The sequence below is a fragment of the Bufo gargarizans genome, chromosome 1, assembly GCF_014858855.1.
Source record: "Bufo gargarizans isolate SCDJY-AF-19 chromosome 1, ASM1485885v1, whole genome shotgun sequence".
NCBI lineage: Eukaryota > Metazoa > Chordata > Amphibia > Anura > Bufonidae > Bufo > Bufo gargarizans.
In genome coordinates this window covers 212,076,538-212,102,728 of record NC_058080.1, presented here as the reverse complement: position 1 = coordinate 212,102,728, position 26,191 = coordinate 212,076,538, and the positions used below count along the sequence as shown (strand labels likewise).

Genomic DNA, 26,191 nt, shown 5'->3' with positions numbered 1-26,191 from the left:
TATCGTGTTTTTTTAATCACTGTGTTCAATGGGTGGTGGGGTGGATAAAAGAAGCACAAAATTACTTCAGTTTGCATGAGTCATAATTGTGTGTTATCAGGCAGATCATTTTTTTTTTATTCACTTCAGAGAATTACATTTTTTTGTTAGGAAGTATTTTGACCCTTTCTGAAAGGACAATTAATAGAAATGCAGAAGGAAACGTTAATGTATCATCACTTTTTCTAGAATTTTTATTTTTTTTAAAGAGATAAAACCCAAAGACATGCCTTAACCCTAAGTTCAGACCTGAGCGTTTTACAGCGCGTTCCTACGCGCTGTAAAACACCCGACGCTCAAACAAGTACAGGAGCTTTTTTTGGCGCGTTTGACGCGCGTTTGGGCCATAGACTCTTTGGACAACACTGCTGTCAATCACTATTAAAAAAAACGTGCATAAAAACGTGCGACAAAAACGCACATAGAAACGCACGTTTGAGAAACGCCTAGGTGTGAAACCAGGGTAAAGGGGTTTGACACTCTTTTTATATACTGGTGACCGGTCCTCTGGATACTGCAGGTCATCAATATCAGATTGGTGGGGGTCTAATATCCGGTACCTTCACTGATCAGCAGTTTTTGACAGGCACCTGAAACAAAACAATGGGCCGACATACCGTAGCCCAAACCTGAGCCATTTTGGTAAAAACTGCTTTCATTTCCAACTAAAAATATACCCTAGGACAAACTGAAATATCAACTTAAAGGGGTTCTCCAGGAATACTGATGTTTCAGTATGTGCCCGCAGTCTGCCTCCATAAACAGAAGACCTGCTATATATGTATACATATATAATCACATTTATACACACAACATACTTGTAACATTAAATGAAAACATACAGGACCTTGGGTATTAATTAAAGTGAAGCAGATGACCAATGCACCTCGATTATAGCTCTCATTTCTTGTCTGCCCAATATTAGGTATGAAGGTCCCCATATGCAACCTTAAAGGGGTTGCCTCACTTCAGCAAGTGGCATTTATTATGTAGAGGAAGTTAATGCAAGCCCCTTACTAATGTAATGTTATTATCCTTATTGCTTCCTTTGCTGGCTGGATTCATTTTTCCATCAGATTATACACTGCTCATTTCCATGGTTTCAACCACCATGCAATCCATCAGTGGTGGTCGTGCTTGCACACTATAGGAAAGAGAGCCGTCCATGCCTGGGACCATGGGAGCTCACATAGGCTGGTGCTTTTTCCTATAGTGTGCAAGCATGACCACCACTGATGGATTGCAGGGTGGACATAACCATAGAAATGAGCAGTGCATAACGTTATGGGAAAATGAATCCAGCCAGCAAAGGAGGCAATATGGACAATCACAATACATTAAGTAAGTGGCTTGTATTTACTTCCTCTACATCAGGGGTGCACAATCTTTTTCTGGTTGGGGGCCACATTGTTAGACTGAAGGAATTCCAGGGGCTAAAAATAAAATTTAAAGGGTATTACTAACTGAAATACTATATTTTTTGTATATTGTACATATAGTATATACTATAAATGTTTGGTTACGGCTCCAGGATTCCCTGGAAGAATACATGAAAATGCATGTGAGCAGCCACAAGACATAGACATACATGTCTGTCATAAGATGGTTGGGGGCCACACAGAATGATATTGAGGGCCGCAGGGACTGTATAATTTAGCACTTAACAGCCAGTGTATATAGTAGTACTAGACCTTTGTAATATACTAACGTATGTGTATCAGAGAGCAAATCTTATTGAATATTCCCTGTGTTGTGCGTTTATTTTAGATTCAGTGCTGTACATATTATAGAGACAGACAGTGTGGCATTTTATGGAAAGAGGGGTGATCAAAAGGGTCTATGAGGGAGGGCTTGTTATCTTCTGGTGCAGCATGAGCACATTTACATGCTTCACTGCAGCCAATGACTGGCTTCAGCAGTGATGTGTCACTTGTGGATGTCACCTCTGAAGTGGAGCACGTAAGAGTGCTCATATTGCACCAGAAGAAAACAAGCCGGACGAAAGATCGACACACTGGAGCCATCAGGGAGGAACAAAACAGCGGGGAGCATTAGGCAAAAAATAGTTTTTCCCAGAAAACCCCTTTAAAGGGAACCTGTCATCTACTTTATGCTGAACTCACTGAGGGCAGCATAAATTAGTGACAGAAATGCTGATTTCAGCGGTGTGTCACTCATGAGCTAAAAGTGGTTGCCGAGAACCAGCATCATAATCATTGCAGCCCAGGCCTTATAAAGAGTCAAATCTACCTGAGAAGAGTCCTGGTTATTCCTAATCTCCTGCTCTCCCGCCCATCCGCTGATGATTGGCAGTTCTCTCCTAGAGAGGAAAGGAGAAAACTAGGTAGAAGCCTGTCAGTCATCAGCAGCAGGTGGGCAGGAGAGCAGGACTTCATGAGTAACCATGACTCTTCTCAGGTGGCCCTGACTCTTTTCCAGGCCCAGTCTGCAACAATTGTGATGTTGGTTCTCTGCAACCACTTACTTTTAACTTTTAAATGACAAATTACTGAAATAAACTCACCTGTCTCTACTTTATGATGCCATTAGTATGGGCAGCATAAAGTTGATGACAGGTTCCCTTTAAAGCACACATCTTGAGATGAAGGATATACATTTTGTGTCTTTTATTGTTACAATTAGTGTTTTTTTTCATGACCTATTCTAAGGATGTCGTCAATAATGGATTGGTCCGACTCTAGGTACCCCACCGATCAGTTGTTTTTACTAGTTGCAGCACCATAACAATGCACCATACCCTCACAGGTCGGTATACTGTGTGGTGGCCATGTCTGGTTACAGCCCAGGATGGGAAAGGTCATCAATAAGTAAAATACTGGAAAACCCCTTTAAACTTGGCAGGTTATGCTAACTCACAGCTGCTGAATAAACCTTTTCCAATATTATATAATACACAGCTTTTACGTTATTTACTTTTATCATTACACCTTTTTTGTATGCCTTTAGATGTATCTCTGAGTACTATGTTAACATGCCACCTTGAGGCAGGCAGCAGTAATTACAGACTACATCATTTCAAATTAGCAAGTAAAATATTCTATTTAGGGTAAGTTCACATAAACATTTTGCTTTCCGTTTTTTCTGATCCAGCATAAGAACAGAAAAAAAATAAACAAAGAAAAAACAGATCCTTTATTTTGAGCATCCGTTATGCTTATTGTGCGTTTTGTTTAGGCAGTTGCGTCTTATCCGTTATTTTTGATCGAGAAAAGTTCTTCATGCTAGACCCCACAGTTAGTGACTTTACCCCCTCCACTCAATAAACCACCATAGAAGGTTTAATAAGTAGAAAATACGTTTTTATAGTTTTCTGTTGTAAACCTGCGATTTGGTAAATACAGTATTTGTTTTTGTATAGAAAAAAACCAATGCTGTTCATTTAAATAAAGAACACGTAACACGTCATTTTTACTGCTATAGTGCTGCTATTTTAAGAATGTCTATTCCTGTCTGCAAAACAGACAAAAATAGGACGTGTTCTGGCTTTTTTGCATGATGACAAAATGGGCATAAAGATGTGGACAGCATATGGTATACTGTCCAAATTTTTTGCAGCCCATTGAAATGAATAGTCCTCATCCGCATGTCGATGCGGACCAAATATATGGATGTGTGCACGAAGTCACAACTTCATCAAGAAAAACGCTTAAGAACTATTTTTGTTTTCTTTAAAACCGTGGCTATCCGCCAAAATGCTTAAATCAGGCTGAGTACAGGAGAGTGACTACTGTCCGTTTTAAATATTCATCACATAGTCACCCTTCTGTCACACATAAACGCTGTTATCCAATATGGAGACAGCATCCCTGACCACAAGCCCCAATAACTCCCAATCGCCACTACACTAATTCCACATAAAGCTTTGTATGATTCTGTGTCTGCTCGAAGAGTTTCTATGCTATCTTGATTTATATTGGCATGTCCTCAGGAACAGAAAAAACTAAACACAAGGTTAAGTGAGAGCTGCCCGCCCATACACTTGGCATGCAGCACCAGTGTGGACACAAGAAGAACGCTGCACGCCTCTGATGTGCAGCCTCCGGTGCTGTATTGGCCACCCGTGACAGGGTTTATGTGGAATTAGTGTAGTGGCGATTGGGAGTTATTGGGGCTTGTGGTTAGGGGTGCTGGAGGCTTTGTAAGCTAGAAACAATAGCACTTACCAAATAAAATATCTTGCAATAGCTCCCACTATTTATATGTTATCCATGCCATAAGTGCCAAGAATACAACACACTGATGGTAATATATATCTCCATATTGGATAACAGCGTTTATGTGTGACAGAAGGGTGACTATGTGATAAATATTTAAAACGGACAGTAGCCGCTCTCCTGCACTCAGCCTGATTTTAGCATTTTGGCGGATAGCTACGTTTTTAAAGATAACAAAAATTAATTAGTTCTTAAACGTTTTTCTTCAGGCAGTAAGTCATTTTGTTTTGATGGTAACGCAGACCGATATATCATTTCTGAGTGAATCCCCATTTGTCACCACTTCATCCTCATCAAACTATGGCTTTCCAGTTGTTGCAAAATGACAACTCCCAGAGGCTGCAGCTATCAGCCCATGATGGGAGCTGTAGTTTTGCAACAGCTGGAGAGCCACAGATTGGAGATCACCAGTGTAAATGTACTAAAATGACAAATTGCTTTTACTTTACAATTAAATGTGTCTGTCTTTTAAAATAACCTCATGTCTGTTCTGGAACTTTGTTTAATTTAAAAAGTACAACAATTTAAATTACACCCACATTATAAAACATTTCACATACTAAATGGATTGATGAAATACATACAGTTATAAAAAAGTTAAACAGGAAATTTCAATTTACATTGCTTTAAAACTAAATCAAAGTGCTCAATTCTGTTTTCCAACTGGATCTGATGGCTTACCTTACTAGCCTAGCTGGCAACGATTTGTGTATCTGGTCAGAGATTGGCCTAATTTATAAAGAGGAACATCTAACTCCAGCGCCCAGGAGATCAAGAGTAGCGTAGGAAATGCCAATCTTGATAAATCTCCCTCATACACTCCTAGTGGTATATGAATTTTAAGTTCACTATTATTGCAACTGAGAGCATATGCTTTCAGTTCTACACCACAAAGAAAACAAAGATGGAAATGGAGATCTCATAGCAAAAATAACAGCATCTTCACAATTTGAAAGCAACATTGTTTTTAAACTGTTAGTTACACTTTCTATACACTGTAACATTACCATGTAAAAACTACAGTTCCCATGATTCCTATCCTCTCTTACAGACATTACTACTATTTACATCTATCCACATGCCCTCAATTACAAGGTGCAAGGTAGTGCCCTAATTTCTCACTTAATGTTTTCACACCAGACAGAACTGCTACCAGACGTAGGTTGGCTAGTGGGAGACCCCTGTGTTGTTCTTTTGCTCACTATACACTGAATGATTTGCTGCCCAGCATGTGAAACACAATCCTTCCAGATACAGGGAGCGAGGAAAAGAGTCAAGGAAGAGTGGAGATGTGTGACATCCCATACTATAAGAAGGGAAAGAGTGGAGATAACCACATGTTCAGAATATGGGATCTCACATAAGCAGGAGATAAAACACCAGGAGCATGTCAATGTGACTGCATGTGAGACTGGCTTACAGAGCATCTCAACTACAGGCAGTACATAAGTATTACATCACACTGCATAAGATCAGAAAACCCTTCTAATATAATAGTGGTAACTGTAAGCAATAAACACAAGATTATAAGTGCAATAAAGAACTTATGCCCGCTGGTCATTTATACTGTATAATAATCATTAGTTATATCCAGAGTGTTTTACACATCTTTGTGAGCAGTTGGTCAAACCCCATTCAGGCACTAGTGATTTATGTGTCACAAAGCAAACCCATTCAAACTATGCATCACACTGAATAACAAACCCCTTCAAAAAGAAAAAGGATGTGTTCTGTGGTGTGTATCACTACTTTTATGCAGCAGTCTTTTGCTTTATTTGGTCACTGACCTCCGTTGTGAATTTTTGTGTTTTTAATATATAGTTAAAGGCGCACAATAATGCTATTAAATTTAGCATAGACGACCATGTAAATTACTCTGAGAAAAAGAGCAAATTAAAAAGTGAGTTTTAAAAACCATTTAAGACTTCTGTGCGACTTGTGACAATGACTTATAATTTCTTCTTAGTGACATCTGCAAGAAACTCACATTATTATTTTGTGTTACATTGTTTGCAGTATTAGCCCAAGTTGATTCGGTATGTGAACAAGTCATGCAATAAAATGCTATAGTTATTCTTTACTGTGCTGTGTCACATTTGACAGGTGTCCTTAATTTAAAATGGCACCCATGCTTTAAGGCACTGATCAATATAAAAAGGAATCAAGCCCAAGAGCCTCCAGTGGGTAAATGCGCACATCAGAAAATATATTGCTTCTCTAGAAAATATGTCATTTACATGTTCTTATTTCCTTAAACGAAAATGTGAAATTAATAAATATAACAGTGGCAAAATATATTTTGGTTTCCAAACAGTGTAATACTATTTTGTACCACAAGACTCTACGATGGTGTTGGTGTTGCTTATTCAATGTCACAGTTCGTTTTTGGCTGGTTGTCATCTCCATTAAGGAGAGTCTTCTCTTGCTGCTCTGCTAATAATTGCCACATCTGTCTGTTCCTCAAGCAGCCATCCAGTAGTGGGTAGCATGATTCAGACACCTCTGCCAAAGCCTAGGAGAGAATTCAACAAATCAGTTGCAAAAGTCATCGAAATGGCAGTCATGAAAAGGAAGCAAAGCTAAATGAGGTTAAAGGGGTTGCTACTCGCCACTTCCTGACACTGGGCTAGACACACAGGAAACGACTTGAAATGCCCACTTAGCCAATCACTGGATGAGGTGGATCACCACTGCAACCACTGGTTGACTGAGCAGGCAGTCAAAGCTATTTCCTATGTGTTGAGCCCTAGATCATAATCTAAGCATGGTGGGCCTATAAAATGATGATTGTTTGGGCGGCCACAGGTCCCCTATAAGCAGGGGCGTCGCTAGGTTAAAATATTCGGGGCCTGGGCCCCTGATGTTTTGTCCCATGCCCCGAATGTCCTGCCTGCCTGCTAGATACAACTGTATTGCCGTACAAAGAACGGCAATACAATTGAATCTAATACACTGGGTAGAGATGAAGGACCTGTGGTGACATCACAGGTCATGTGATCAGCAAAACAGGCTGTGTGATAGGATGACCTGGATGATGTCACCATCATGTGACCAGTGCAGGATTGGACCGGAGTGAAGAGGAGAAGGAGCCTAATGGTGATGTCTGTATATGAGGAGAGGTTAGTGAAGGGAGAGGCAGAGCAATGCTGGGAGTTGTAGTTATTTAACTGGGATGTATGTTAGGGCTGAAGGGAGGGATGCCATTGACGTGGAACTGTGTGCTTGAGGTGGCTGGGGGAGGGAGTGATGTTATTTAAATGGGACTGTATGTTGAAAGTGGATGGTGGGGGGGGAATGATGTTTATGTACATGGGACTTAATGTTTAGGCTACGTTCACACTTGCGTTTGGGGATCCGCTTTTGAGATCCGTTTCAAGGCTCTCACAAGCAGCCCCAAATGCATCAGTTTAATCCCAATGCATTCTGAATGGATGCGGATCCATTCAGAATGCATTCGTTCGGCTCCGTACGACCCCCCGTTCCGTTTTGGAGGCGGACACCAAAATGCTGCAAGCCTTGCGGAGCCAAACGGATCCGTCCTGACTTACAATGTAAGTCAATGGGGACGGATCCCTTTGCATTGACACAAAATGGTGCAATTGTAAACGGATCTGTCCCCCATTGACTTTCAATGTAAGCCAGGACGGATCCGTATTGGGACTTAGAAATTCAAATCTAATACAAACGAATCGGTCCTGAGCGGATGCATTTGTTTGTATTATCGGTGCGGATCCGCCCTGTACAAGTACAGGACAGATCCGCACGAACGCAAGTGTGAAAGTAGCCTTAGGGGGTGATGTTTACATGGGATTGTGCGTAAACAGGATAACACTGTGGGGACTCCAGTTGGGGGATAATGATAGAATGTGAGGTTAATCTGAAGTTAAGATGTCTGTGATGTCTCTGCAGAGACGAGGCGGCTGAGAGAAGTTGTCCAGACCGAGTGGAGAAGATGATGAGAGAGAAGATGATAACAGAGGAGACGTCACCTGGAGGCCCTGGATGTGACAGGTAAGTGCTGCTGTATAGCAAGTACAGCAAAGTGCACGGGGGGGGGGGGGGAACAATATATTTATTGGGGCTTGTGCCCCGGATCTTTTGAGACCCTAGCAACGCCCCTGCCAATAAGATTTGGCCCCCAGTTGCCCACCAAACCTCCTGAATATAGCTCAAAGACAGATAATATACATATAAGGGAGTCTGGTTGCTAGAGTGGTGAAGAGAAAGGCAGGTTCAACACTGTATTCTGACATTCTTATATGTTGTGTCAGCCTAATCACCCTCATACAGGTGATTAGGTTCTGGGAAACCAACCAAATTAAAGCTGTATTGTGAGAAGAAGCGTTATGGTGTCTAATTGCTGATACCATTGTGTATGACATGCTAGGTAAGTATCCTAGTACTGAGTCAGTGACATGCCGTCAATAAAGGCAGACCACAGGACTGCTAAGGGCCCCGGGAGAGGGGTTGCCCGCAGTGATCTCCTTCTTTCCTTACGTTCCAAGAAGAAAACAGTGCACAACGGAGTTCTATTACACCGCACATATGCATAAATCACTTTGTATATTCAGGGCGAACTAAATCACTGTTCAGCTATTTTTATTCAGATCAAACTTCAATAGATAATTAATCCATGACTTCATCTAGAAAATGTTAAAAACCTGAGTCCATACGATCTGTCATAATTGTCTTCATCCAGGAATCACCTGCATTATCATGCATTTCCAACTGTGTACACAAGGCTGGCATCCTTAACCCTTTTCATTCACCAGATGCAGGGCAGCATATTGCACCCGTCACACAACATTTTGGGGACATGCCCACTTTGTCTAGAGCATCAAAGAGCTTGCCAAAGGGGTGGGCTCTTGAAACGATGCATGACGTGTTCGATATGCTGCTCTGCTCCTGGTGAATAAATAGGTTATGGACACCAGCCGAGTGCACATGGTTGGAAATGTCTGATAATGCAGGCGATTCCTGGATGAAGACAATTCATGTGGCCTAAGATGTGACATTTTGTGCAAAAATTGCACCAAGATTGTGGTGTAAAATGATGTCTAAAAGTAAGACAACCAGTAGTTAGTACAGAGCTATCCCTGTGCCACATTTATCATCCAGCATGAGGCACTGGGTTAAATCTGGTATAGGCCTAGACAGCCTGTCTAAATGTATGCCATCTATAGGATTAGTAAATCTGGGTCAGTGAAGTTTTTACCCTCGTAAGGCCTAGTTCACACGAACGTATGGCTTTTATAGTTTTTTGCGGTCCGTTTTTCACGGATCCGTTGATCCGTTTTTGAGTTCCGTTGTGTTTCCGTTTCCTTTCCGTTTTTCCGTATGCCATGTACAGTATACAGTAATTACATAGAAAAAATTGGGCTGGGCATAACATTTTCAATAGATGGTTCAGAAAAAACGGAACGGATACGGATGCATTTCCGTATGTGTTCCGTTTTTTTTGCGGACCCATTGACTTGAATGGATCCATGGAACATGATTTGCGGGCAATAATAGGACATGTTCTATCTTTCAACGGAACGGAAATACGGAAATGGAATGCATACTGAGTACATTCCGTTTTTTTTGCGGAACCATTGAAATGAATGGTTCCGTATACGGACCGTATATGGAACCCCAAAAAACGGCCCGTACACACGCAAAAAAAAACGTTCGTGTGAACTAGGCCTCAAGCTTGTGTCCTCAGACTCATATTTCACATCGACTTTTACCTAACATCTGGAGCTTGCATTTCTACTGCAACAAAACGCTAATGAAAAAAATGCCACTAGAAACGCAAAAGTTCAGAAAAATGCCAGCAAATACTTGTGTGAAAGCACCCTAAGGCACACAGCTTCATACACTGGAACTATAAGTTTGACATAACTATATTGGGATAGGAAAGAAATCACACTTAGAGAAAAATTGCACCTACACCCAGGTCTTGGCTGAAAGGGGGGTAACTTAAGATGTGCACCACAATTTTGTGGCAAAATGTCAGTGTAAAGTAAACCAACCAATAGTTAATATAAAGTTAGACAAAAGAGTCTAGCAATGCATCAAATTTATCATCAGCTATTGTACAAAATTTGGCAGAATTTTAGACTGTCTTTCTTAAGGTGATCATACACATTATTTAGAAGTTGGTTGATGGTTGAACAGCAGTTGAACAAACACCTGGTGACCATTCATTTTTCAGACACGGCCATCCCATTTTAGTCCATAATGGTCGTTACAGTTGTTCAGACTGGACATACATGTACAATGAAACCTGGGGATCTTTCTGAGAACATTCTTTCAAAGAAGGATCTTTTGTCCAACTATCGGAACAAAATATTAAACACGGCCGACAGATGATCGGTCATTTGTCTCTAAAACAATACTTATTTGTCAAATTTCAACAGATAAACATTTGTTTTGGTTGAAATTGTCCATTTTGATCAAGTTTAGACTAATGTGTATGGCCACCTTAAAGGGGTTGTGTCACTTCAGCAAAAGGCATTTATCATGTAGAGAAAGTTAATACAAGACACTTATGTATTTGGTCCATATTGCCACCTTTGCTGGCTTGATTCATTTTTTTATTGCATTTTACACTGATCGTATGCAAGGGTTATGACCGCCATGCAATCCATCAGTGGTGGCTGTGCTTGCACACTATTACCTATTTCCCCTGGAGATGCGATGGAAAAATGAATCAAGACAGAAAAGGAGGCAATATGGACAATCACAATACATTAGTAAGTGCCTTGTACTAACTTTCTCTACATCAGGGATCAGTAACCTTTCGCACTCCAGCTGTGAAACTACAACTCCAGCATGCTCCTTTCACTTCTGTGGGAGCACAGCCAAAAGCCAAGCAAATGTGCATGATGGGAAATGTAGTTTTACAACACCTGGAGTGCTGGAGGTTGCTGATCCCTGCTCTACATTATAAATGCCATTTGTTGAAGTATAAGACGATCCCTTTAGGTTTAAACTGTCTAAATTCTAGACAGGATTATAAAATCTGCCCCACTGTTTGTATTTACCCACCTCATAGAGCCCTAAGCAAATTGCATCAATAAATCCAACCTGCATGCTGGGTATTTTATCTTTCTTCTCTCGGTTCATCAGATCCTGAAACCACAAAAAATACATTAAATATACATTTCTACTTAACTCCTTAATGACCAGTGTCTTAGTCCAAAATGACCAGGGTTATCCAAGGGACGGGAAGCCAGGTAGGTATATTCAATGTGAGGGGCCCGGCATACGGGGAGATTTTTATACTCTTGGATAACACCTTTAACTATGTGTGCACACAGGTTGTTTAACTACTCTAGCTTTATAATTTATTGGGCTTCCAAAATAATTTTAGATTTTTTTTTTGCAACACATATAGTGCTTATTACGTCTACTTTCACACGTGTGTTCGGTGCGGATCCGTCTGGTATCTACACAGACGGATCCGCACCTATAATGCAAACAATGGTATCCGTTCAGAACGGATCCGTCTGCATAACAGCTTTTTGTGAAAACTCAGATCCGACAGTATATTCTAACACAGAGGCGTTCCCATGGTGATGGGGACGCTTCAAGTTAGAATATACTAAGACCTGTGTACAAAAATGCCCCCTGCTGCCTGGCAGCAGCCGATCTCTTACAGGAGGCTATGATACGCACAATTAACCCCTTATGTGTGGCACCTGAGGGGTTAATTGTGCGGATCACAGCCCCCTGTAAGAGATCGGGTGCTGCCAGGCAGCAGGGGGCAGTTATGTACACAGTTCTTAGTATATTCTAACTTAAAGCGTCCCCATCACTATAGGAACGCCTCTGTGTTAGAATATACTGTCGGATCTGAGTTTTCACGATCTAACTCAAATCCGATGGGAACGCCTCTATGTTAGAATATACTATCGGATTTGAGTTAGATCGTGAAAACTCAGATCCGACAGTATATTCTAACATAGAGGCGTTCCCATGGTGATGGGGACGCTTCAAGTTAAAATATACCATCGGATTGGAGAAAAGTCAGATCCGATTGTATATTAATAGGGACTCCTAACTTTACATTGAAAGTCAATGGGGGACGTATTGTGTCAACGTCAAACGGATCCGTACCCATCCGTACGTTTGGCTCCGCACGGCCAGGCGGACACCAAAACGCTGCAAGCGGAATGGAGGCGGAACGGAGCCAAACTGATGCATTCTGAACGGATCCTTATCTATTCAGAATGCATTGGGGATGAACGGATCAGTTTGGGGCCGCTTGTGAGAGCCCTCAAACGGATCTCACAAGCGGAACCCCAAACGCAAGTATGAAAGTAGCCTAAAGGGAACCTGTCATCAACTTTATGCTGCCCATACTAACAGGAGAGTTGATTTCAGCAGTCTGTCATTTAAAAGTTAAAAGTAAGTGGTTGCCGAGAACCAACATCACGATTAGAGATGAACGAATTTTTTTAAAATGCGATTTGCCGGTTCGCCAAATTTTTCGGGAAAAATTTGTTTCGATCCGAATATATTTGTGGAAAAACTGCTATTTCCTGGCTGCTGAGAGCCTTTTTAGTGGTGTAGAACACTGTGCCTTGCAGTAACATGCACAGGGAGTCTGCTTTGGTAGTGAAATAATACTGTGAATCCGTATGACATGCAGATGACAGGCGTTGCTCTTAGAACCACTGCACACTTCACTTATTAGGGCAGTCACGGGGCCAAAACTGACCAAATAACTCAGGTATGAACTCAGCCTTACAGGTCGATGTTAGTGCCAAGAAGAAGCGCACTCCTTTTACACCGTCGGCAGCTGATTCCACATAGATGTCTACAGAACCTGTTCTATTAAACGCGTATACAAGTAGAGCCCCCCGGACAGAGTCATTGATTAATTTTCCCTTCCTCTGATCCATCAGAACAATAACCCACATAAAACGGATCCTGTCTGTGGAGCATCCGCCTTTACTCGGTCAGCATTTGCTCAATAACCATCAGTATTGATAATGTAAAAAAAATAAAAAAAAAAAAGAGTAGATGTAAAACAGAAATGACACATGAATGGAATATTTGCATGTCTTCTGTGTTTTCTACCCACTCCTGCTTTTAGCTACCAAATTACAAGGCAATTCTGATGGGACCAGACAGACCTTACAGCTGCTACACAGACAGGATCCGTTGTGCATCTCATTTTTCCTTCCTTCTGACAGATCAGAAGAAAAAACCTATCACAACGACCAATAGGGGCCACATAATGCAATATACAACCTATAATACGTGATGTGTTAGCCCAAGTAATAAATCACCTGGTGGCGACACGTGTAGGGTATGTCAGGGGGCACTGGAAAGGTGGGTAGCTTGGTGTCTGCTTGTTTTATTAACTGTTACCATGTGATGCTGCTATATTTGGGCTACGCACTTGCACTTTACTTGTTTTTAATATCATATATGTGGTCTAACTGAAAGATTTTATATGCCCTATTGTTAGTACTTTATACAATTATGTATTGATATACTTTGCAGTGCCAGTTTGCCTTCCCTTCCCAGGTATTTTTAAAAATATTTTTCTTTTTTTACTGTAATAGGCCCCTATACGCTTTTCACCAGAAATAACTGCAGAAGTGATCTGAGAATATATATTTCTTGTTGGAATGAAATAGGCCACTATACACTTTAACCAGAAAACAATTAAATAGTGCAGTGCGTATATATTTGTAATTTTTACTGAAATACACCCCTATACGCTTTCACCAGAAATAACTGCAACAGTGCAGTGCGTATATATATTTTTTGTTACTGAAATACGCCCCTATACGCTTTCACCAGAAATAACTGCAACAGTGAAATGCGTATATATTTTTCTAGTGGTACTGAATAAGATACTAAGACATAAGCCTCTAAAGCAGGGATGCTCAACCTGCGGCCCTCCAGCTGTTGGAAAACTACAACTCCCACCATGCGCTTCTGTAGGCTAATAGCTGTAGGCTGTCCGGGAATGATGGGAGTTGTAGTTTTGCAACAGCTGTAGGGCCGCAGGTTGAGCATGCTTGCTCTGAAGGCTTTTCAAAATAAGACTTGCAGCCCAATAACAAAAAGCTGGAATGACAGAGCTGTCTAATGACTATATGGATCCCCAAATAATCGTTCCCTGCACTTGTAAATCACTTTCCTATCAATGTCCCTAGCGCCTTCTGACGTCTCTCCCTGCACTAAGATGCTGTGAAATGATTCCTCCCTATCCCTATCCTTTCCCTGCACTTATAAATCTTTTTTTTTCTGTCTTTTTTCCCCCACAATCATTTTTCCAATAGCTGTCCCTAGCGCCTTCACACGGCTGTCCCTGCACTCTGAACGCTGGAAAATGGCAGAATTTAAAATGGCTGCTGTATTTATAGGGCTGTGACATCACAGGGTTGGCTGGCTGCTAATTGGCTGCATACAGGCATGTTAATCTGGGTGATCCCCACCTTCCCAGAGTTCCTTGCCCCATGTCCTCAGTCCTCACACATGTAGCCGCCATTTTAGGAAAATTGCGATTCGTTACCACGAAACACGAGGAAATTCGCATTCGTTGTGAATCAAATTTTTCCTGAAATTCTAAACGAATTCCACTTCGTCAGCTTCGATTCGCTCATCTCTAATCACAATCATTGCAGACTGGGCCTGGAAAACAGTCACGGCCACCTGAGAAGAGTCCTGGTTATTCATATATTCCTGCTCTCCCTGCCCACCTGCTGATGACTGACAGTCTTCTACCTAGTTTTCTCCCTTTATATATAGGAGAGAACTGCCAACCATCAGCAGATGGGTAACAGTGCAGAAGATTATAAATAGCCATGGCTTTTCTCAAGTAAATTTGACTCTTTTCAAAGCCTGTGCTGCAATGATTATAATGCTGGCATTTCTGTCACTATTTTATGCTGCCCTCAGTGAGGTCAGCATAAAGTTGATGACAGGTTCCCTTTAATGCATTTTATTACATTTCCGTTAGCTTTATTAGGGGAAATGCATACAAAAGGTACAAAAAATAATTTGCACTAATATACACTAAAATAAAATACAAAAATGAGGTGCCTATTTTGTTTCAGTGGTTTTCATACACAATAATGTATGATCTATGTGAAGAGTGATGGTTGTGTTGGCATGGGCAGTGTGTTTTTTTGGTATATATATTTTTAGGTTTGTAAAGATATTTGTTAACATAATATGATCTCCATGTGGTCCTAAAATACCTCTGGGGGACAATTATTCATATATATATATATATATATATATATATATATATGTTTTAAGTTTTTCACTGTAAGTGGGGTAGAAATAGATGCCAAGTGATTGTTAAGTCCAATAGAGGTAGCGGCATTAGGGTCCATTCACACGTCCGTAGTGTATTGTGGATCTGCAATACACCCGGCCGGCACCCCTCATAGAACTGCCTATTTTTGTCCGCAGTTCCGTTCCGTGACTCCGTTCCGCATCTCCGGAATTGTGGACCCATTCAAGTGAATGGGTCCGGAAGCGGGGTGCACACGGCCGGTGGCCGTGGATTGCCGACCTGCCGTTTGTGGGCCGCAATATGGCCACGGCCGCCCAACGGCCGTGTGCATGAGGCCTTAGATTAGAGGAACAGGTGCTTTTAGCCTGCACTGTACACTTACAGAGGTGTAAATTTAAAGTCCAGGACCATGTACAACACATTTACGTCACAAGATGTAAAAAGGTTAAAGAAGTTGTTCCCATCAGGGACCCTATTTCGTACTGCCAGAGGAAGCTATTACTTTACATATCTGCATTGGCTAATATATTGTTCATTACATCCATGTGCTCTAGGTGCACAAAGGGCACATATGCACCTTATCATACCAGGTTATAGGCAGGTCACACCCATAAGAATGAAAGACCATTACCTTTATTTATTTTACTTTTCAATGTAACATGATTAACAGTAGATCTATGCAATGGACTTTATACTTACAATTGGCTCAGTTTTTAGTTCCTGCCTCTCTTTATCTCCTTGGTCGTAAAATTCTGTTGCAACAAGTTCAGCTATCTGAAAGTGACATAAATATATTTAGTTAGTACAATGTAAAACTTTATCATACAGAATATATAGTAGGAGCAAAGTGTTTCAACTTGTTGATAAAGTTAACAGTATAAAAAGAGATACCATTAGAGAAAGTATTATATAATGTCACAAATATATGTAAAAATACGCATTAGGCTTTGCAACCAAGTATTAAAAAGTAAAAGTTTGATTTATGATTATTATTCTGTTCAATTACTTTTGGTCCCATAACAAGTGGGAGGCACATATGCAAACTGTTGTAATTCCTACACCGTTCACCTGATTTGGATGTAAATGCCCTCAAATTAACCGCCTCCTGACCGCCTAACACAGGATTGCGGTCCGGAGGCGGTCGATTCATTCCTCCTTGATGCGCCGGCGCATCATCTCGCGAGACGCGAGATTTCCTGTGAACACGAGCACGCGTTCACAGGAAACGGCAGGTAAACAAGTGCATCTACAGCCTGCCAGCAGCGATCGTTCGGTTTTTTTAACCCTTGAAAGGTATATCAGACGCTGTTTTGTTAACAGCGTCTGATATACCTGCTACCTGGTCCTCTGGTGGTCCCTTTTGCTTGGATCGACCACCAGAGGACACAGACAGCTCTGTAAGTAGCACCAAACACTACTACACTACACCCCACACCCCCTGCCACTTATTAACCCCTTATTAACCCCTGATCACCCCATATAGACTCCCTGGTCACCCCCCTGTCATTGATCACCCCCCTGTAAGGCTCCATTCAGACGTCCGTATGTGTTTTGGAAAACACATACGGACATCTGAATGGAGCCTTACAGGGGGGTGATCACCCATATAGACTCCCTGATCACCCCCCTGTCATTGATCACCCCCCTGTAAGGCTTCATTCAGACGTCCGTATGTGTTTTGGAAAACACATACGGACGTCTGAATGGAGCCTTACAGGGGGGTGATCACCCCATATAGACTCCCTGATCACCCCCCCTGTAAGGCTCCATTCAGGCATCCGTATGTGTTTTGTGGATCCACGGATCCGCAAAACACATACGGACGTCTGAATGGAGCCTTACAGGGGGTGATCACCCCATATAGACTCCCTGTTCACCCCCCTGTCATTGATCACCCCCCTGTAAGGCTCCATTAAGAAGTCCGTATGTGTTTTGCGGATCCACGGTCATCGCGGATCTGCAAAATACTGACACCGGCAATGTGCTTTCCGCATTTTGCGGATCCGCACATTGCCAGAACTATATAGAAAATGCCTTTTCTATTCCGCAATTGCGGACAAGAATAGGACATGTTCTATAGGCTCTACGAAAAATGCAGTGTTCGCCCGATCAGGCCTGATCTTGTGCCCACACTTGCGTTCAGTCCGCCCCACCGCAGTGACAGAATTTTTTTTTTTCTGATCACTGCAAAAACACCGTAAAATCGCTGCGGCGCTATAAAAAGATCACTTTTGAGGGTCATGGCGAGTTCATAGAAGAATTTTTTTTGGGCACCAGTTAGCGGGAATTAATTAATTAGTTTTTTTCTTACTAAGTCTCATATTCCACTAACGTGTGACAAAAAATAAAATCTCACATGCGTAATATTTTTAGACATTTATATTCCAGACTTCTTCTCACACTTTAGGGCCCCTAAAATGCCAGGGCAGTATAAATACCCCACAAGTGACCCCATTTTGGAAAGAAGACACCTCAAGGTATTCCGTGAGGGGCATAAGATAAAAAAATAAATAAAATAATCATTTTCCCCTAAGGCTACTTTCACACTTGCGGCAGTGTGATCCGGCGGCCAAAAATATTCTAGGAACTCGCCATGCCCCTCAAGGAATACCTTGGGGTGTCTTCTTTCCAAAATGGGGTCACTTGTGGGGTATTTATACTGCCCTGGCATTTTAAGGGCCCTAAAGCGTGAGAAGTCTGGAATCCAAATGCCTAAAAATGCCCTCCTAAAAGGTACTCATTGGAATTTGGGCCCCTTTGCACATCTTGGCTGCAAAAAAGTGTCACACATGTGGTATCGCTGTACTCAGGAGAAGTAGGGCAATGTGTTTTGGGGTGTATTTTTACATAGACCCAAACTTTGTGTGAGAAATATCTCTGTCAAATGACAACTTTGTATAAGAAAATTGGAAAAGTTGTCTTTTAGAGAGATATTTCTCCCACCCAGCATGGGTATATGTAAAAATACACGCCAAAACACATTGCCCTACTTCTTCTGAGTACGGCGATACCACATGTGTGACACTTTTTTGCACCCAAGATGCGCAAAGGGGCCCAATTTCCAATGAGTACTTTCAGGATTTCACAGGGCATTTTTACGAAATTTGGATTCCAAACTACTTCTCACGCTTTAGGGCCCCTAAAATGCCAGGGCAGTATAAATACCCCACATGTGACCCCATTTTGGAAAGAAGACACCCCAAGGTATTCCGTGAGGGGTATGGTTAGTTCATGTAAAATTTTATTTTTTTGTCACAAGTTAGTGGAATATGAGACTTTGTAAAAAAATCAAAAAAAAATCATTTTCCGCTAACTTGTGACAAAAAATAAAAACTTACATGAACTCACTATGCCCATCAGCGAATACCTTAGGGTGTCTACTTTCCGAAATGCGGTCATTTGTGGGGTATTTCTACTGTCTGGGCATTGTAGAACCTCAGGAAACATGACAGGTGCTCAGAAAGTCAGAGCTGCTTCAAAAAGCGGAAATTCACATTTTTGCACCATAGTTTGTAAACGCTATAACTTTTACCTAAACCAATAAATATACACTTATTGCATTTTTTTTTATCAAAGACATGTAGAACAATAAATTTAGAGAAACATTTATATAGAAATGTAGTTTTAATTGAAAAATTTTACAACCGAAAATTTGGGTCAATTTCGATTAATATCAAAAAAAGTAAAAATGTCAGCAGCAATAAAATACCACCAAATGAAAGCTCTATTAGTGAGAAGAAAAGGAGGTAAAATTCATTTGGGTGGTAATATGTATGACCGAGCAATAAACCGTGAAAGTAGTATAGTGCAGAATTGTAAAAAGTGGTCTGGTCATTAAGGGGGGTTAAGCTAGGGGGGCTGAGGTGGTTAAAGCTGACCGTCTGCATTTAAAGCACATCTTGTTCATTTCATTTCAAATCCATTGTGGTGGTGTATACAGCCAAAAATGTTAGAATTGTGTCGATGTCCCAATATTTATGGACCTGGCTGTATGTATGGGGAGCTCCAGAATCTTCCCTGAGAGATTATGTTGGGGGAGAAAAGGATCGGGTAAACTGATTTTTTTTTTTATGATTCTTTTGTTCTCCTGGGAGATAAGTTGCCTCCAGCGATGTCTGGCAGAGACTTTTTCTTCTCTCCCCTTTAAAAACATACGTTCGATCGTGTACGTGTATGGAGGAGTGATAAGAGATAGATTTCAGCTAACAGCTACTGAAGATATACAGGCACCTTTAAAGGATTTTTCAGGATATTACTCTTGATAACCATGTTTTTCTAATGCTGGACAACCCCTTTAACTGCTCTTAGCAGTTGATTAGTAAAAATGCTGATATCTGATATCCAGGGATCTGAAACAATCAACTCCACCATTTACTATACTCTGTATTTAATCAACATATTGATATAAATTACTATTTATATGCATCAGCATTTTCAGGAATAGTTTCCGTTTTTGGAGATGAAAATGTACAATGAAAAAGTAATATGTATAAAGTAGCTAGACACCATTTGTTTGCAAGCTTTTAGCATTTCTGACAATTTCAGTTTGGATAGTGGTCAGAGCTGTAAAAGCGGTTCAGTGTTTTCTACATGTAAAAACTGTTCATCCAGGTCTGTACCACTAACTTTTTATGCATTTTCTGTATTTGGGCAGATTTACTATTGAAAATGTGAAAGATTTTTGGCACAATGTGCACCAAAAAAACTGGAGTACATATTTTGCACAGTAAGGCCCCTTTCACACGGGCGAGTTTTCCGTGCGGGTGCGATGCGTGCGGTGAACGCACTGCACCCGCACTGAATCCTGACCCATTCATTTCTATGGGGCTGTGCACACGAGCGGTGATTTTCACGCATCACTTATGCGTTGCGTGAAAATCGCAGCATGCTCCTCTTTGTGCGTTTTTCACGTAACGCAGGCCCTATAGAAATGAATGGGGTTGCGTGAAAATCGCATGCATCCGCAAGCAAGTGCGGATGCGGTGCGATTTTCACGCATGGGTTCTAGGTGACAGTCTATTCACTGTATTATTTTCCCTTATAACATGGTTATAAGGGAAAATAATAGCATTCTGACTACAGAATGCTTAGTATAATAGTGCTGGAAGGGTTAAAAATAATAAAAAAAAGTTAACTCACCTTCTCCTCTTGTTCGCGTAGAGGCCGGTCTGTTCTTTAGCTGTGGCTGAAGGACCTTTGATGACGTCAGATCACATGCTCCATCACCATGGTGATGGACCATGTGATTGGAGCATGTGATCTGACATCACCTCAGGTCATTCAGTCCACAGCTAAAGAACAGACCGGGATCTACGCGAACAAGAGGAGAAGGTGAGTTAACTTTTTTATTATTTTTAACCCTTCCAGCACTATTATACTAAGCATTCTGTAGTCAGAATGCTATTATTTTCCCTTATAACCATGTTATAAGGGAAAATAATACAATCTTCAGAACATCAATCCCAAGCCCGAACTTCTGTGAAGAAGTTCGGGTCTGGGTACCAAACATGCGTGATTTTTCTCAGGCGAGTGCAAAACGCATGACAATTTTTTGCACTCGCGCGGAAAAATCGCGCATTTTCCCGCAACGCACCCGCCTCTTATCCGGGCAAAAAACATGACGCCCGTGTGAAAGAGGCCTAAGTGTTTTAGACACTTTTCATGCCTCGTCTGACAAGGGCCATTGCTTAGCAGAAAGTGGTGTGAATCTGCAAGAAAGGAACATGGCTTAAATGTGCAGCTGTACACCGTAATACTTGCCTGCTCCCCACCATTCGGTTTCCGACATCTTTGGTTACCCAAGTGGCACTTGTCCCCAAGCGGCATATGAACCAGTGACATGCTGCTTGGGGGACATGCCACCACTGCTGCCAGTCACTGGCTGCCATGGCACACATGACAACTGTCCATTCCAGAAGCTGCCAAGCAGTGTGAAGAATTGAAGTCTGAACAGAGCCGCAGGGCGCAGGTAAGTATGCTTCCATCTAAGGCCTCTTTCACATGAGGGAGTTTTCCAAACGCGTAGCATCCGGACTGAATCCTGACCCATTCATTTCAATTGGTCTGTGTTCACATTATTTCTGCTATTAGGAAAAATTTCAGCATGTTTTATATCCTCTTGTTCTATAGAAGTTAATGTGGCTTGCGTGAAAAAAAACCATTGCATCCGGATGCAATGCATTTTTCACTGATGGTTGCTAGGAGATGTAAATTGTCATTCTTTAGGTTTTTTTTTCACACGTGTGAAAAACGCATCCAAAACTGATTGCACAGAAAAAAATATGAAACACTGAATGCAATCGCAGACAAAACTGACTGAACTTGCATGCAAAACCACCAGTTTTTTTTCCTGAACAGACCCTGAGAGAATCCATAACGCTTGTGTCAAAGAGACCTAAGGCCTCGTTCACACTTCAGTGTTTGGTCAGTGATTTCCATCAGTGATTTGTGAGCCAAAACCAGGTGCAACTCTAAACACAGAACAGGAGCAGATCTTTTCCTTCTACCTCATGTCTGTGGAGGCTCCACTTCTGATTTTGGCTCACAAATCACTGATGGAAATCACTGACCTAGCACTGAAGTGTGAATGAGGCCTAATAGTCAGACGGGAACTTTAATATTGGGATTCTAATGTGGCATTCTAGCTGCATAAATTGTATGCCGTATTGTGAAATGAAAATTCTGATAAATATTTTACCTGCCTCTAAGGGCTCATGCACACGAACGTATTTTCTTTCTGTGTCCGTTCCGTTTTTTTTAAGGATCGTATGTAGAACCATTTATTTGAACGGGTACGCAAAAAAAAATGAAGTTACTCATCATCCGTATTACGGACAAGGATAGTACTGTTGCATTAGGGGCTAGCTGTTCCGTTCCGCAAAATACGGAATGCACACGGATGTCATCCGTATTTTTTGTGGATTGCAAAATACATATGGTCGTGTGCATGAGCCCTTAGTTCAGTCACCCATAGAGTAAATGCACACTGACCTTAGACAATGGTGAAACATATGAAAAAGTTGTGATCATAATGATATAACAAAATAATAGCAAAGGCAGGTGCACTCTGCGGTCTTACTAAACCCTCAAACTGATGTTAAAATTGAGAGATTAGCCAACATGTCCTACGGTGTAGGACATGTCTGAACCCGAGCACCGCGCCAAGGTTTCTCAAGTAGCAAGGGACCTAACACGCACCTACCTGTGCCATGTGGGCAATACCAGGAGCCAGTGGGCAAATTACAGGAGCATGAGGCTGACTCACAAACAACTCACCAGTTGCCTCCAGCATGCTAGCAATGGGAGGAGGGAGGCGTCTGTGAGTCCCACTCAAGACTGGCTGATAAGGCCCAGGCCTCACAGGAGCACCTAAATGTAGCCTGTGGATGTAAAGCAGGCACATTTAAATTGCCTGTTTAATACCACGCCATTCTTTTCAGTTTGTATATATAGAGATGCCTGGAGGTGTATAAACTCCAATTTAAATGTGCCTGTTTTCCATCTACAGGCCACATTTAGGTGCACCTGTGAGGCCTGGGCCATATCAGCCAGTCTTGAGTGGGACTCGCAGACTCCTCCCTCCTCCCATTGCAAGTATGGTTACATGCTGGAGGTAACTGGTGAGTTGTTTGTGAGTTGGCCTCATGCTCCTGTAATTGGCCCACTGGCTCCTGGTATTGCCCACATGGCACAGGTAGGTGAGTGTTAGGTCCCGAGCTACTTGAGAAACCTTGGCGCGGTGCTCGGGCTCAGACATGTCCTACACCGTAGGACATGTTGGCTAATCTCTCAATTTTAACATCAGTTTGAGAGTTTAGTAAGACCGCAGAGTGCACCTGTCTTTGCTATTATTTTGTTATATTGATTATTACATCCACATAATTACTATCTTGGGTAGGATGTCTATTGTGGTACTTTTGGTTCGCTGCGGGCATCCTCCACTGTATGCATTTTTGCTGGGGATCGTCATTGGCAACGGCCCACAAGTGCAGGATTTGCTCCCCTGTATATATATATGCACAACTGCATGTAGGTTTGAGCACTTCCTGCTTGTTTAATACCACGCTATTCTTTTCAGTTTGTCATCATAATGATAAAAGAATATATTGCACATTTATATATTTTTGGGTACCTATGGCTTCAAATGATGAAAACATAAAAAAAAATGTGTAATATGTAACTGACGGACATGGAACTGAGAATTCCATCAATGTTTCACAATGACATGTTCTTGTAATTTTCACACGCTCCAGGAAAAAAATCTGCAAGAAACAATTAATCCCCTGCAGATTTAAAAACCATGGCATGCTCAGTATTGATGATGATTGATTTGGCAGTAAGGCCTCTTGCACACAAACTATACGGATTAGGTCCGGATGCGTTCAGGAAAACTTGCACCATTTCGCAAGCAAGTTCAGTCAGTTTTGTCTGCGATTGCGTTCAGTTGTTCAGCTTTTTCCGCGCAGGTGAAATGCGCATTGATGCGTTTTCACGCGTGTGATTAAAAAAAAGAAGGTTTACAAACAACATCTCTTAGCAACCATCAGTGAAAAATGCATCGCATCCGCACTTGCTTGCGGATGCGTTGCGTTTTTCACGCACCCCTATTCACTTCTATAGGGCCAGGGCTGCGTGAAAAACGCAGAATAAAGAACATGCTGCGATTTCAACGCAAATCACAAATGATGCGTGAAATACAACGCTCATGTACACAGACCCATTGAAATGAATAGGTCAGGATTCAGTGCGGGTGTAATGGGTTAACATCACGCATTGCCCTTGTGCGGAATACTCGCTCGTGTGAAAGGGGCCTAAGAAGTGTAGATTAGCTCCCCTGAACCACAACGGAGCTCATCTGTGTGCAGATGCATTTAGCCATTTTGATTTTCAGCTGGAAATTCCTTCTGTGGACCTGCAAAATCCACTGTGGAAATCTTGGCCATGTGAATATATTGTGAGGTGCCAAATAGTTGGATAGGTCTAAGGCCTATTGCACACGACCGTATGGCTTTTTCAGTGTTTTGCGGTCCGTTTTTCATGGATCCGTTGTTCCGTTTTTTGTTTCCGTTGTGTTTCCGTTTCTGTTCCGTTTTTCCGTTCCGTTTTTCCGTATGGCATATACAGTATACAGTAATTACATAGATAAAATTGGGCTGGGCATAACATTTTCAATAGATGGTTCAGGAAAAAACGGAACGGAAACGGAAGACATACGGATGCATTTCCGTATGTGTTCCGTTTTTTTTGCGGATCCATTGACTTGAATGGAGCCACGGACTGTGATTTGCGGGCAATAATAGGACATGTTCTATGTTAAAACGGAACGGAAAAACGGAAATACGGAAACGGAATGCATTACGGAGTACATTCCGTTTTTTTTGCGGAACCATTGAAATGAATGGTTCCGTATACGGACCGTATACGGAACACAAAAAAACGGCCAGTAAACGGGGAAAAAAAACGGCTGTATGCAATAGGCCTAAAGCAGGGGTGCACAACCTGCGGCCCGGGGGCCACATGCGGCCCTTGATACCATTCTGTGCGGCCCCCAACCATCTGGTAACAGACATGTATGCCTATGTCTTGTGGCTGCTCACATGTATTTTTCATGTATTTCACCCATTAGATGGGAGTCCTGGAAGTGTAACTAGACATTAATGTTATATAATGTGTGTTCAATATGCCATAAGTACAATATTTCAGTTGTTAATACACCTTTAAATTTAAATTTCGGCCCTCGTCATTGGTTCAGTCTGGCAATGTGGCCCCCAACCAGGAAACGTTGTGCACCCCTGGTCTAAAGGCTCATAAACACGACCGTTGGTCGGCCGTTCTGTTCTGTGTCATTTGCGGTCCCCAAAGCACAAATGCAGATTCCGCAGACGGGTCCATGGGTCCGTGATCCATCAACATGTTTTTTTTGCGGTGCGTAGGCACGGAGGGAAACCCTTTGGAAGCCTCCATTCTGCACCCGACCTTCCGGATCTGTGATGCGATACAAAAATGTCGGGGGCCCATATATTGCGGACCCGCTGTTTGTGGGACACAATATGGGCACAGCCGGAACACGTTCGTGTGCATGAGCCCTAATTCGGGATAAAACTGGTAATCTTGGTGAACATGGCAGTTCCCAGTATGATAGCAGACAAAACAGTGCAGTGCTTAGGGGAGGTCTGAGGCAGGAACAACATCACATGGACCTTAGGGTCTTAGACTTTGTAAACTGGTCAAATGAGCCTGGAAAGTCCCAGGAAAGTAATGACCTCAATGTTAATAACACAGAAGAGACATTTACAGTGAACTCCAGTATCACGTGCCTAGAATCAAATAATTATCCAGTTAGCTGGAATATTTCCTGTTGTTACTACGTGAGGACATTAATCTCATTCAGTGATGAGTGTGTTCATGATTTATCTCTTAGAAAACCAGATATATCAGCTCTAATGAGGATCACACACATAACTGTAAATAAATGAAACATCCAGAAGCTGGTGATACTAGAGGTCAGACTATGTTACGAAGACTGCCAAGGGTTCAGGAAATCTGGACAATTTTGAGATGAAGTCGGATGAAAATGCTACAGATGGCTTAGTACACATGGTTGCTGGTTCAGCCATCTCCACTACACTATATATATGGGTGGAATAAGCCTTTGCTTGCACATCAAAAC

At 41.8% G+C, this 26,191-nt stretch overlaps 1 protein-coding gene across 7 annotated transcripts in view; it reads right to left on the bottom strand.

The window, feature by feature from the left end:
* Window positions 1–4,457: 4,457 nt before the first annotated feature.
* The window catches only part of PDE5A (phosphodiesterase 5A), a 350,069-nt gene continuing 328,335 nt past the window's right edge, over window positions 4,458–26,191 (bottom strand). For all 7 annotated transcript variants that reach the window (XM_044301149.1, XM_044301132.1, XM_044301166.1 and 4 more), the window contains 3 exons: window positions 16,222–16,296; window positions 11,307–11,390; window positions 4,458–6,786 (listed from right to left, as the gene is read on the bottom strand). In XM_044301149.1, the coding sequence (XP_044157084.1) occupies window positions 6,637–6,786; window positions 11,307–11,390; window positions 16,222–16,296 (309 nt within the window). In that variant the 3' untranslated portion in view covers window positions 4,458–6,636. The remainder of the gene's footprint in view (window positions 6,787–11,306; window positions 11,391–16,221; window positions 16,297–26,191) is intronic.